Source organism: Talpa occidentalis, unplaced genomic scaffold, assembly GCF_014898055.3.
Source record: "Talpa occidentalis isolate TD23 unplaced genomic scaffold, MPIMG_talOcc4v2.1 talOcc4.11, whole genome shotgun sequence".
Classification (NCBI taxonomy): Eukaryota; Metazoa; Chordata; class Mammalia; order Eulipotyphla; family Talpidae; genus Talpa; species Talpa occidentalis.
Genome location: NW_023601104.1, coordinates 899,397 through 914,366, shown reverse-complemented (window position 1 = coordinate 914,366; position 14,970 = coordinate 899,397). Strand labels below are relative to the sequence as shown.

At 33.8% G+C, this 14,970-nt stretch overlaps 1 protein-coding gene across 3 annotated transcripts in view; it reads left to right on the top strand.

Moving 5' to 3' along the window:
- Window positions 1–14,970, top strand: part of SCAPER (S-phase cyclin A associated protein in the ER) — a 196,622-nt gene that overhangs the window by 149,095 nt on the left and 32,557 nt on the right. For all 3 annotated transcript variants that reach the window (XM_054699974.1, XM_054699971.1, XM_054699972.1), the window contains 5 exons: window positions 3,420–3,575; window positions 5,197–5,339; window positions 11,035–11,116; window positions 12,558–12,710; window positions 13,253–13,360. In XM_054699974.1, coding sequence (XP_054555949.1) covers window positions 3,420–3,575; window positions 5,197–5,339; window positions 11,035–11,116; window positions 12,558–12,710; window positions 13,253–13,360 — 642 coding nt within the window. The remainder of the gene's footprint in view (window positions 1–3,419; window positions 3,576–5,196; window positions 5,340–11,034; window positions 11,117–12,557; window positions 12,711–13,252; window positions 13,361–14,970) is intronic.

Genomic DNA, 14,970 nt, shown 5'->3' with positions numbered 1-14,970 from the left:
ATTTCTCCTACTCTGTTATGTGTTGCTGATCTGCTTTTTGTCATTACAGATGTTTGCATTTGCTAAAAATTTTGTAGGAGTAGAATCATACAGTATGGGTCCCTAACTCTGGTTTCACTCAGCATAGTTATTTTTAATTTCTTCTGTGCTGATATGTATATCAGTTCCTTTTCATTGCTGAGTATTATACCATTGGATACAAATACCGTAATTTGTTAATCCAGTCACTTGTTGATGGACATTTGTTTTCCTTCTATTTTTTGGCTATTACTAATGTAACTGTCTTGAAAATTCATGTACAAGTCTTTGTGCAGATGTGTGCTTTCATTTTGTTGGGTAAATACCAAGGAGTCTTTGTCAGAGTCTTATGATAGGTTTCTTGTTTAATTTTTACGGAAACAGTTTTCCTGTGTTGTTAAACTATTACACATTCTTACAGCAGTGGATGAGAGTTCTAGTTAGCCACATTCTCAGCAGTTTGATATGGTTAGATGTTGTAATTTTAGCCATTCTATTTTAATATGTGTGTATAGTGTTTCGTGGTTTTAATTATTTTTTTGAGCAGTTTTTCATGGGCTTATTTCCTTTCTGTATGTCTTATTTGGTGAAATGTTTGTTAAAATATTGTGTAAATTTTTAAAGTGGGATTGTTTGTCTTACTGAGTTTTTTCATCTTAATTGAGGTATACTGACATAAATTTTAAGTTATGTAAAGTGTACAACAGGATGGTTTGATAGTTTATACATTGTGGAAGAATTTCTGCCTGAAAAAGTTTACACATCTGTAATCTCTCATATTTATCATTTTGGTGTATAGGGTGTTGTTGAGTTTTACTCTCTAAGCAAATTTCAGTTCAATAACACAGTTATTTAATACATGCCCATGTGTACATTATATCCTTAGACACTGGGGGTGTTTTGTGAGTCCATATGAATTTCATACAGAGTTTGATCCAGTTCTTTGAAACTTGCCATTGATATTTTTTATTAGGATTATATTGAATTTGTCTATTACATTGGGTATGATGGTAATTTCTACAGTGTTAATTCTATTCCACAAGCAGGAAATATTTTTCCTTTTCTTGTGTCTTCTGTTTCTTTCAGTGATTTACCATTTTCTTTGTTTAGATCTTTCATATTTTCTGTTAAGTTCACTTTTAGGTTTTAATTTTTTGTTGAAAATATAACGGGGATTGCTTTTTAAATGTCTTCCTCTTCTATCCCATTGTTTACATATAGGAAGGAAACTGATTTTTGTGTTTTGATTTTATACCCTGCCAGTTTCCCAAATTGATTTCCATGCATCTATTCATATAAAACAGATTCTGTGATACTGTTTTTCTGTGTGTTTACCTTTCAGTTGCAGTTGTCACCAGTTTATTTTTTTAAATAAAAGTTGTTAAAGTTGGTGTTTATAAGTTGGTATATATAAGTATGGTTTATATGTTAAAAAATAGTATTTATGAAGGTATACTATTTGATGTTTTGATATATATCTACATTGTGGGACAATGACTACATTGTTGCTTATTATATATCACTTCTACTTAGTTACCATTTGTGTGTTTATTCAGCTTAAAAGTTTCAGGGACTTTCCATTGTCTTCATTGCTCTAGTTTTCTTTAATATTATTTTACAGTTTAAATATTATAATTAAATTGTATTATAATTAATTATTATAATTAAATTTTCTCATTCTCATTGGAAAGAATTAAACAATACACCAGACAAAACTCAAAATTTCACCCTCAAGTATAGCTGCCATTTAGGTTACTCTCAGACATCTCTTCAAAATAATGTTTAGCCTACACAATAAAAAATTTCATGAAGCAGAATTATACTAGATACTTCTTAATGAGTTTTAATCTTTCTTTTAGTTTCATTTTAAGAGAGGGAAGTAAAATTTTAGTAAAATTGAGGTAATTATTGAATTTGTAATAAATGTTACTGTATCATAAAAGACATTACTTTGCATAAATTTCTTCTATGATTATAAAAATAGCAAGAGTTTTAAGTTATTATATATCTATTAAACTCCATTTTAAGGGCCTTCCCTGGTGGCGCAGCGGTTGAGCGCTGGGCTGCGAAGCTGCCCTCAGACTTTGCAGCACCGGTTCGATTCCCAGCCCCTGGCGAGGGTCCCACATGGGGCGCAGACCTCTCCTGCAACCTGCTGCTCCCCTTAGCAGTGTATTTCATCAGTCTGCCTGCTCTGTTCCCCGCTCTGGCTCTGGTGAATTCTCTCACCCTCCCATGCTTCTGATTGTACCCAGTGCTTGTATAAATGAATAAATAAAATCTTTTAAAAAAAATAAATAAATAAACTCCATTTTAATTTCTGACAATTTTGACACAGTTCTTGCTAAAAAAAAAAAAAAAGAGGAAATTAGCACTTATTTCTTTTCATTTTCCCAATCTCCCCCAAGTTTTCATAGTTTATTGGTTTATTACATTTACATTTTGCTCTATAATTACAAATTCCTCAGTTTTCTTTTTATATATAAATGGGCTCACATTTATATAGAGAATTTTATTTAATTAATTTTCTCTATGATACAAGTTTCCATTGCTGTCTGAAATATTGTTATGCAAAACATGACTGTATTAAAGAATTTGCCTTAGGAATATTCTGCTGTTTCTTCCAGAATTGTCATTTAGTTCCTTATATATTTATTCTTATTTATTTTTTATTGAGATATTGTTGACATCAAAGTGATATATATTAAGGTATACTATTTGATGTTTTGATATATATCTATATGGTGGGACAATGACTACATTGCTGCTAATTATGTATCACTTCTACTTAGTTACCATTTGGGTGTGTACTGACAATATTTAATCTAAAATCCAGCTTCAGAATGAGAAACTGAACCAAAACTAACTTTCTCCAGTTCATCATTAGCTACACTTTACTCAAAAACTGCACTCTCTAGCAAAACTTGGCTGTTAAAATGCAATATATATAGGAAATTGAGGATGTAGTGTACATTTTCTACATGTTATACCTGTCACAATTTAAATATATACTGAAGAAAAATGACTTCTTGTTTAAATTTTGTTATCTCAGACTCATTAGAATAAATATATACCTATTTAAATCTTAATATAATTTGTATAGTTGCAAATTACAATGATATTAAATGGAACGGTATAAAATGATCTCTGAAAGAATCTTAATTTTTTTCTTATCAACATCAGACTATTATTTACTCGAAATCAGTTGTTTCTAAGGCTTTATTATGCACACTGTATTATTATTCAGTTTTGAGGTAAATATTGCAAGAAAAGACCTGTGTAAGTCATTGAATTTTTTCTTCTCTGCCTTATCCCTAGCCTGTTATTACACACAGTTATTTCTTATTTATGCCCTAGAATTAATTTGATTTGAAACTCACTTTCTTTGTTTCTTATTGAAGGTAAACGAAATTGCTTTTATTAATACCCTTGAAGCCCAGAATAAACGCCATGACGTTTTATCAAAATTGAAGGAATATGAGCAGAGGCTTAATGAGTTACAGGAAGAACGTCAGCGCAGACAGGAAGAAAAGCAAGCACGTGATGAAGCTGTTCAGGTAGAGTTCTGTTTGATAAGCGTTTATTGAGCATATGCCAATCCAAAGCTCTGAGCAAGGTGCCATTATTGTTTTCTATACTTTTGATTGGTTTTAAGTTCAGTTTTCTTAGATTTTCTGCTTTGGCCTCTGGTCCTAATTATTTGAATAATTGTCAGGGTTGCGGTGGGGGGAGGGTTGAGTGGTTGGAGAGATTCCTAGTAAAATACCTTTTTAAGCTGCCATAAACACATCCCTGACTATAAAGCATTTAAGAGCCTGAGAGATTCTTGCGATGGCTTAAGAGCTAGATATTTTTCTAATTTCTTTCTGTAGGCTTATGTTTTTTATTTATAGGTTTATAGATTTATAATGCATGTCATAATGCATTACAACATTTACTCAGGCTTCATTTATTTAACAGATTTTTGTGGAACTCCTTCCTTTTGCAAGATGCCTTTGTAGGGTACAGTGTTTTCTTTTGGCCTACTAATTTAAAATGTTTATTCCCCTCGGGAGTAGATTGGTTTTGTAGGTAGTTAGTTACCATGTAAGCTTAATTACTAGAAATATTTGCATCCCTCCTCAGTGTTCTCTAAAAGTGCCTTTATTTCTATTTTTGCTGTCATTTTCATTTGCTGAATATTTACTCTGTGCTAAAAACTTTGTTGAGTGTTTTCCTTTATTAATTACCTATATCTCACAACAAACTGTGACTTTTTAAAGTGAGATGACTCACCCAGAGCTATATATGTGGTTACTGGGTCCTCAGTCAGCATATCTACTAATATGAAAAAAAGCAAGGTCTGGGGAGAAGTTTTGTTAACTGCCCAGGGACTGGGATTGAATTGAAAGAAAGGTGTCCATTCAGCTAATAATTTGGTGGAAATTACTGGTGAAAAGTAATCTTATTAGGCAAAAATAACATGGGACACATTATTTCACATAGAAGGTTACCCTGTTTTGATGACGTATCTTCTGCCTTGATGATAATGATAATTATTGAGGATGTGCTGTATGCCAGGTATTTGTGGTTAGTGCTTTCCATGTATTATCTTGTCTGCTCTTCAAACTGTCCTCAGAAAGAACTACTGTTTTTGTTTTCTGCAAAATTAAGGCACAATTATAACCAGACCAGAGTTACCTAGCCAGTGAATCATGAAGTGAGGAGACACCATCAGAATCTGACCCAGTGCTGCTTCTTAAACCCACCATGTTATATTGCCCCAATTCTCTTTGCCAGAGAGTTTCTTCATTTAATTCCTTTATGAAAGCTTAGTTCTTAAAGAAAATCTGTTAATTATGATTTCTTCACCACTCTCTGGTATTTCTAGAACTATTTTTAAACATAAACCTTTAGAAGTGATTAATCATAAAATACATATTAGTTTCTCACATACTAGTTTCCCACAGAATATGTATTACATACTATTTGTGTAAAATAGTACTTTTTCTTATAATTATGTGCAGCACTGGTAAATGACATGAAAATCAGATACATAATTTTTATTTAAAATTTGGGAAGTACACCTAGCCAGAGATCTATTTAACTTGTATATGTCTATGTTAAAGACATGTCACCTTTAATTGTTTTAATTTTGCACATCAACTAAATTATCTTTTCAAACATTTCTGACATTAGGAACGCAAAAGAGCCTTAGAAGCAGAACGGCAGGCCCGTGTAGAAGAATTATTAATGAAGAGGAAAGAGCAAGAAGCCCGAATTGAGCAGCAGAGGCAAGAAAAGGAAAAAGCCCGTGAGGATGCAGCCCGGGAAAGAGCAAGGTGCTGCCTCTTTTGATTTTGATCCTAATGAACTTTTTGTAGTGTTGGAATATTCAAGTCAAGTTTTATAGATTTTTTTAGAAACAGTCACAAATACAGAAATTATACAGAAATTATAACTTGAACTCAAAATGGAAATCCTTTGAACTTTCAGGTTTTTTTTCTTATAAAGTGCTAATTCTAGTTTTTGGTCCATTTCTCTTTTGGGATCCTGTTTTCTTGATATTTAGGGATTATTTTTAGTAGATATTAATTCTTTGCCAGGTGCATATATTACAAATATGTTTTTAAAAGATTTATTTATTTATGCATACAAGAACTGGAGGAAAGGCCAGAGGTGTGGGGGGTGAAAGGATTCACCAGAGACAGAGTGGGGAGCAGAACAGACAGACTGACTGAAATGCACTGCTGAGGGGAGCAGCGGGCAAGACAAGAGAGGTCTGCGGTACCATGTAGGTAGCGCCCTGGCTGGGCATGGGGTAGAACTCATGCTGTAGAGGTTGCTGATAGCTTCACAATGCTGTGCTTAACTCCATATACCACCAGGGAGGCCCCCTGCAAATATTTTTGTAGGTGTGGTTTGCCTTTTCATTTTGATTTCTTTTTTTTTTTTTTTTTTTATCCACTGCCTGACTATTTTTATTTTTTTAAAAGATTTATTTATTTATGCATACAAGAACTGGGGTACAGGCCAGAGACGCGGGGGGAGGGGGTGGTGAGAGGATTCATCAGAGACAGAGTGGGGAATAGAACAGGCAGACTGACTGAAGTACATTGCTGAGGGGAGCAGTGGGCGAGTCAGGAGAGGTCTGCTTCACCATGTAGGTTGCTCCCTGGCTGGCAGGGAATCGAATTCATGCTGCAAAGGCTGTCATTCTGATTTCTTTTGATTAACACAATTCTTGATAGCAGTGTAGTAGAACTAAACAGACTGTGATTTGTGCTGTGTGAATCTTGTTTATGAAATCCTTTTCTGTCCTAAGTCATATGATACTCTTCAAAATGTAGTTTTGCATTATAAGTGAAGTCTTTACCTAAAATTGATTTTATTGTATGGTTTGAGGTAGGATACTCTATTGTTAAAACCATTTTCCTCCTGCTGATTGACAAAGCTTTCGAACATAAGTCAAATTTCTACGTATGGATCTGTTTGTAGGTTCTATCTTTTGGCTTCAGTGGTGACTTTTTCTACCTATTCAATTATCAGAGCTTTATAGTAACTCTTAGTGTCTATTACTGTTGCTCCTTTTATTTTTTTTATCAGGATTGTCTTGGCTCTTTAGCATTTTTATGTTAGTTTTAGAATCAGCTTGCTCAGTTCTATATTAAAAAAAATGTCAAAAGTTTGGTATGGAATTGAATCTGTAAGTTAATACAGAGATTATTATTTTTGATAATGAATCTTAGAATTTGTGAACATACTTCTAAATTACTTTTCTACTCTTTAGGTGCTTAAGATGTGTTTTTGTAAGGTTTATAACTGTTTTGTAAAAACATTTTGTACTTTTTTTAATGTGGTAAAATATGCCTAACATAAAATTTACCAATTTCAGTCATTTAAATTTGCAGTTCATCAGCATTAAGTATTAAGTATTCACATTGCTATGCTCCCATCACCATCATCCATCTCCAAAACTCTCTTCACCTTGCAAAACTGTAACTTTATAGCCATGAAGTGGTAATTCCACATTCACTCTTCTCAGTACCCAGCCCTTATCAAAGTTCATTCTATAATCTATTTTTGAATTTGACTTCTCTAGCTGCTTATAGGTATTTGTGTTTTGTGATTGGCTTGTTTCACTTATCATATTGTCTTCAAGATTATCCATGTTGTAGCAAGTATCAGTTTGTTGAGACTTTCTAGTTGTGAGTGGGCTTTGAATTTGGTGAACTGCTGCTTTTTGTCGTTTATTGAGATGATCGTGTGGTTTTATTTATTAATGAGGTATTTTACATTCATTCATATTTGGTATGAAACCAACCTTGCTTTCCTGGTTATTGTGTGTTCTTGGTTATGTCTACTGTAGATGGTCTGTAGTCTTTTTTTTTTTTTTTTTGTGGGACCCTCGCCGGCGGCTGGGAAACGAACCTGCGCTACACAGGCTGTGGGCAGCCTTGCAGCCCAGCGCTCAACCGCTGTGCCACCAGGGGAGGCCCTGTAATCATTTTTAACGTTGTTTAATTTTCTTATGGATGTGATCATATGTCAAGGCAGTAAAAACCTCCTAGAATTTATTATTTTTTTCCTGTTCTGTTTATAGAAACTTTTTTGTAGGATTTGTATTAGTTCTTGTAATATTTCCTAATACTTACTGTAATGTTTTATTTGATCTATGAGTATTTAGATGTGTTTAGTTTCCAAATATTCTGTTGTTAAATTCTAAGCTTTGGATTGAAGAAGATACTTTGTATGTTCTCAAGCCTTTTGAATGTATTCAAATTTATCCCCTTGTATGTAGATTGTATTAGAGAATGTTCTGTGCTCTTGGGAAGTGTGTGTATTCAGCTGTTGGATGGAGTGTTCTTTAAATGAGAGAGGAAAAATTGATAGTGTAATCTAGTCTTCTGATAAACTTAACTGATTTTCTATTTAGTTGTATTCTTGAGAAAGGATTATTGTACTCTTTGAAAACTAATTGCTAATTGTCTATTTCTCTTCTTTAGTTTCAACAGTTTTTGCTTTATATATGTTGTTGCCTCAGTATTAGGAGCATGATTATAATGTATTTCTGGGTTATTGACCCCTGCATCTTTATGAAATGACCCTCTTTAGTCTTTAAAAGATATTTCGGGGCCTCCCTGGTGGCGCAGGTGGTTGAGCGCAGCACTGTGAAGCTGTCTGCCACCTCTGCTGTGCCGGTTTGAACCCCGCTGGCCTCAGAGCAACCCACATGGCTAGCAGACCTCTCCTGTCTCGCCTACGCTCCCCTCAGCAGTGTATTTCATCAGTCTGCCTGTTCTGTTCCCCGCTCTGTCTCTGGTGAATACTCTTATCCTCCTGCGCTTCTGGCCTGTACCCCGGTTCTTGTATAAATAAAAAAAATTAAAAAATATTTCATGCTTTAATATTTTTCTGCTTAAAATAGAGCCATATCTTTTTCTTTTTCTTTTTTTTAAGATTTATTTTATCTGTTTATGCATACAGGAACTGAGGTGTAAGCCAGAAGTGTGTGTGGGTGTGGGGGAGTGAGAGGATTCACCAGAGACAAGAGTGAGGAACAGAACAGGCACATCTACTGAAATACACTGCTGAGGGGAGCAGCAGGCGAGGCAGGGGAGGTTTGCTGCGCCATGGGGTTTAGCTCCCTGCCTGGGGATTGAATTCATGTTGCAGTACCTGGTGATAGCTTGATAGCACTGAGACTTTAGCCCCTGCACCGCCAGGGAGGCCTGAGCCATGTCTTTTTCTATCCTTCCCTTTTATTCTTTTGGGTCTTTTAATTCAAAGTATATTTTTATAGGCTATACATAGAGATGAGATTTCTATGTTTATACAGTCTGCCTGTTTAAGCTGCTTGATTGAAGTGTGTAGTCCTTTCCCATTTAATACAATCATTGATATGATTGGATTTACGTCTGCCATTTTGATGTTTGTTTACTATATGTCTTTTTACTATTGACACCTTTTTTGTTAAACCAATACTTTTTGGTGTATCATTGAATTTTTCTCTTGATTTTAATATATTTTGGTTGTTCTTTATTATAATGTTCATCTTTATTAAAGTCACAAGCTACTTAAGGTTAAAACTAACTTATTGTAGTAAAATAGAGCAACTTTGTTCTAATGTAACTCTGAATCCTTTCCTTCAATTTTTTTTTTTTTGGCATATGGTCTATCTACCTGTCATAGACCCAGTAACAGTGTTATAATTATTTTCTTATGTAAGCCTATATTTCTCAAAGTAATCAGGACAATAGAAGAAGAAATATATTTCTACATTTCTTTATATTTACCCATATATTTACCATTTTGGGTCTACTTATCTCCCTACCCCTACCTCCTCCAATGCTGGATTTGAATTATTCTTTGGCATCATTTCTTTTTCATCAGGTAGACTTCCTTCAATATTTCTTGTAAGGGATTTTTACTTTTAATGATTTGTCTTGATCTTTATATATCAGCTACCATTTTTAGTTTATCTTCATTCTGAGTGATAATTTTGCTGGATTCAGAGTTTTTGATTTTTCCTTTTTCATTATTTTTAATCTTCTGATTCTGTTGTTTCTGATAAAAATGTGCCTTTAGTCGTACTGCTTTTCTTTGTATGGTGAATTGTTTTAAGCTTTTCTGTATGACTTTATCTTTCATCAGTTTGGCTGTGATTTGTCTAGGTTGGTTCTCTTCATGATTGTATTGATACTATTTAAAGTTTTTCATATTTGGGGAGTGTTTTTGACCTTTGTTTCTTCGGATATTTGTCTGTTCTTTTCATGCACTTCTGATTTGTAATATTTTCTAATATTTTTTCATGATTTTGATGACCTAGACAGTTTTGATTTGTCCTCAGGTTTTTTTCTAGAGTGTTCCTCAATTGGGATTTGTCGGATTTTTTTTTTTCGTATGACTAGACAGATGTTTTGAGTTTTGGGGAGGAAGATACAAAAGTAAATGTCAACTACTATTGTTAGCATGTCAAAAGTTCATGCTATCAACTTGGCTTATTCCTGATTTTGTTAACTTTGATCACTGGGCTGAGATAGCGTTGGTCAAATTTCTTCATGCTGTTCTCCTTCAAATCTAGCCATTAAGTATAGATCACTCTAAAGAGTTGGGGCCACCAACTTAAGAGAATTACTGCATAAATTACTTTAAGTTATTCTGTATACAACATTTGTCTCTTCTCTCCCATTTATTAAATTCCTATAGTTTAGTGTATATTCATGTATATTTATTTTATACTTTGGTTTATAAACCTATGTTATTTTATTTATTTTGTGGCTCAAATTCTTCCAACTTGGACATTGAGAGCTCATTTATTTGGCCCCTGAGCCCTTTGACATCTTTTTATTTTTGGAGCACTTTCTTACTTTCTAGCACTGCAAGATGCTCCAGACCTATCCTGTGTTTTTCTTGCTTCACCCCTAGTATCAGCCATTTGTGTTCGGAATCCTAATTCCTTTATTGGAAATATTTTCTTTAACTATTTGTTTTTATTTTTGAGAGTTCCTATTTGTGCAGTCATTTTCATATTTTTCTTTATTTTGTTGTACTTTTAATTATTTGAGTAATTTTATAATATCTGTTTTGTAGTCTTTGTCTATTACACACAACTTATGTTTTCATTCAGACATAGTTTCAATGGCTGCATTTTTCCTAAGCCTGGTTACACTACTTTTGTATCAAAATTTCTTTGTGACTGTTACTTTCCCATTCCCTGTTTTTACAGTTTATGTCTTTTCTACTCTTTCTTGTGGTTATAATCACTTTTTTGAAGGGAATGGAGATGAATGTATGTTTAAAGCATACCATATTAAAGTGACAGTCCCAGGACTATAATTTAAGCCCACACTTGGTCCAGAAATCTGTTTTCACAACTAATAACCTCTGTTGCTTCCCAAACATTTATTGAACAATAAATCTGGTACTTAATTGGCACTCAGAAAAAAAGTTTTAACAAAGAATAACTTTTTAGAAAATATAAACTATTAAATATGTAGTTTTTACTGTTTTTTTTTTGTTGTTTTTTTTTTATAGAGACAGGGAGGAACGTTTGGCGGCACTGACAGCTGCTCAACAGGAAGCTATGGAAGAGCTACAGAAAAAAATTCAGCTGAAGGTAGAGATACTATATATATTTTTAATTAGAAATGTTAGGGCTTTAAATGGTACTTGAGATTAAAATTTTAGCTGTTGAATTATTTGTAGAAAACTTGAACTTACATTCTTAATTTTTGGATATTAATACTTGAATGATATGGCTACAATAATTTGAAACTCAATATGTGAAAACATTTTCATAACAGAGCAATAAAAGCAAAGGATTAAAGGAATCTTAGCCTTTCTTGTTTTTACCAAGCAATTTATTAATAGCTTTAGCTTCTGATATTCAGTCTTTTAACTATTTAGAAATAAATTAAAATGTCATTCCAATTTGTTTATTTAATTACAGTGCTTATTAATTGTACAGTTGTAGCTTAAGAGATTATTATAAATTGATATTTGCTAAAAAACCTTTACCAATGGTAGATACTACAGTTTCTAGCATTTAGGAGTATTTCAAATTGCATATCAATTATTTACATACTGGCTCTTCACATAGTAAATTCCATAAGGTGGAGACCATATTTTACTCTATGCATAGTTCTAGAACTTTATCACCCATTTGAATTTAATGCCACATGTATATATTGAGTCTTGTGATAGTAGTGGGGAATACAGACATGAGTAAGGCATAATTCTAACTTTTATGAAATTTGTAATCAAATGTGACATTCAAATACTAAGCAGATAATTTCCACACAGGAGCACTGTGGAAGTGTGGAAGAATTCATTTAGTTTACCATGAATGGTCACAGATTTCTGGGAAATACCATTAGAAAATAATTCATGAGATGAATCTTGAAAGAAAGATAAGTTCAGGGATAGAACGGATAGGTGGATGGAATGACATTCCAGCCTCATGAAATAGTATGGGCACAGAGTGAGTAGTCTGAAATAATAATTTTGGTTTGTTTGTGTGTTGTTTCCTGGGAAGACCACTGGAGGTGTAAAACAACTGGAAATTAAGTTGGTGTGGTCTTCAATGAGGTTAAACTTGGAATATGGGTTAGCGTGTCCTTTAGTCTATTCCAGGAAGTGTTTCCCAAAAGTGTGTTGTATGAAAGAATAGAAAATTTTACATGTCACTTAGTACAGGCTGGGTTTACTGAATCATAGTTAATGGTGGCATACTGGATGCTTTGTAAAGTTCCCATGTCAAAAACCTGGTTAGCTTTAACTTACTGTTTTCTAAATTTATTTGACCATAAATCTTTTCCACAAAACACTTATTAATATCCCACGGTATTGTTCCATGGGTCACACTTGAAACAGTACAGTGCATGTGGGGGATATTAAAGGACTTTATATAAATTATGATATTCATTGTTCATGTTACTGTTGAATTAAGACATTCTCTTATTTTAGAAGGTTTAATATAAATGTTGACTTTTCAACTTCTCGTTATAACTTAAATATATATATTTTTAATGTACTTGTACTTTGACTTCATCCTACAGCATGATGAAAGTATTCGAAGACACATGGAACAGATTGAACAACGAAAGGAAAAAGCGGCTGAGTTAAGCAGTGGACGACATGCAAATACTGATTATGCCCCCAAACTGACCCCGTATGAAAGAAAGAAACAGTGTTCTCTTTGCAATGTCCTAGTAGGTTCTCATTATCAGTATTATGGTGATATATTAGAATTTATTAAGTTTATTAAACTATGAAAATATCTTCTCCCAATTTTTAAAAACTCATCCTAAAGCACCTGCTGCACATTGTGGATTTCTTTCATGGTTTTTAGTGCCAAGTAAATAATACAAAAGTAGCATCAGCGTTTTGGAGTAGCAGTGCAAACTGCCAAAGCATGGAATTGCTGAGTGCTTAATGATAGTCAAAGTCTATAATTTTGGGTATTGGGACCAAAAAAGTAAAGGCACATGCCCAATACTGAAACATTAACTGTGATAGTTAGAGAAAATGATTACTGTTATGGTAGGTTACAATGACAGGCCTTTTTTGACCATTTTATAAGAGTATCAGAATTTTGTTTTAAAGAAAATATTTTTAATCCCAGTGCTAAAGTGATCTCAACTTACATATAGTGTAATATTGTGTAGAACATGTAATATTGTGTAGAATGTATAATATTTAAAATTAGATATAATTACATGTTGATCATATTGCTTTCATTTTATGTTTTTAGATTTCTTCAGAGGTATATCTTTTTAGCCACATTAAAGGGAAAAAACACCAGCAAGCTGTGAGAGAGAATACCAGCATTCAAGGACGTGAGCTATCAGATGAAGAAGTGGTAAGTTTTACTTTCATTCATTTACACATGTTCTTTGAACAACTAGAATCGGCTGTTTTATTATAAAGAATTCCAATTCCTATGTTCTCTGTCACTATTTAAAATTATACGAGCTTTTGGGCCTCCCCTGGTGGCGCAGGCGGTTGAGCTCAGCACTGTGAAGCTGTCCGCAGCCTCTGCAGCATGGGTTTGATCCCGGCTGGCTGGTGAGGGTCCCACACAGCGCAGCAGACGTCTCCTGTCTCACCCGCTGCTCCCCTCAGCAGTGTATTTCATCAGTCTGCCTGTTCTGTTCCCCATTCTGTCTCTGGTGAATCCTCTCATCCTTCCGCGAATCTGACCTGTACCCTGGTTCTTGTATATATAAATAAATAAATCTTTAAAAAAAAATATTAGCTTTTAATAGCTATTACAATATATTGTATACAATTGTCATTATTTTAGTATGCTTTAGTATTTTTAGTATAGGATGTAATTCAGTATTTATATAATACTAAACAGCAAATAATTATTATAGTTTAGCAAGAGATATAGAAACAGGAATTTAATATTTTTATTTATACAATTTTGGTAAAAAGGCTATGGTATTTTGATTTTCAATAATATATTAATGATGGCTGCATGTCTTGAAAATGGTAAACAATATAAATTGCTGATTTTGTATCTTTAAAAATATGTAGAAAATTTTGGAAATGAATTGTTAATTTACTCATAATTATTATTTACATGCAGTTTAGATTTGTATCAGTATTTTATATATATGTCTCATTCAAATGTTATTGAAACATGGAAGGCATCACTTTTTTTTAATCTATGTGTTTGTTGGTTCTGTTTGCAAGTACAGATTTTTAAAGGATGAGAAGTTCATGTGTGTCAGCATCTCTTAGAGGTGCTCAACTTGTGTGTAGGTGCTTGTATGTGTTCAACAAGTACGACATTTTGGTAGAGAACACGAATCTCAAGTATATGCCTTAATGAATTCTGCATATATACCACTCAGATCAAGATGGAGATCATTTCTGGCACTTTCTAAGGCTCCTCATGCTCAGTCCCAGTCATCCCTCCCAAAGTTAGCTACTAATACCATCAGTTAGTCTTGCTTGTTTTTGAGCTTCATACAGATGGTATCATACAGTATATGTACATTTGTGTCTGACTTCTTTTACTCATCCTGAAATCTGAGATTTATAGCCATGTTTATATGAAGCTATAGTTCCCTATTTTTCTTAACTTTCTGTCAGTGCTTTCCAGGCAGACTATCAGGAAACATATCTGGATAAAACTGGAGTTACTGATTTGCTAAAAGAAAGCAGCTTCACATAAAGGTGGTCTCAAGGATTTGGATTTGAGCTGGGTGGTTTGGAAGGGAGAGGGTGATCCAGGAAATGGGACTTTGCTCTGGACCGGATGCTGTCAGAAAGAAGCTGTGGCTGGTTCTTAATATTAACCTAGGTAGAAGGAACAAAGCTGTTGTTTTCTCCGGAGTTTCTGGATATTACCGGTGCTGCAGAGGCTGCGGGCAACTTCGCAGCACAGCGCTCAACTGCTGCGCCACCAGGGGAGGCCCAGCACTGTCATTTTGACTCACTTTTAGTGGTTTCTTCCTTTTG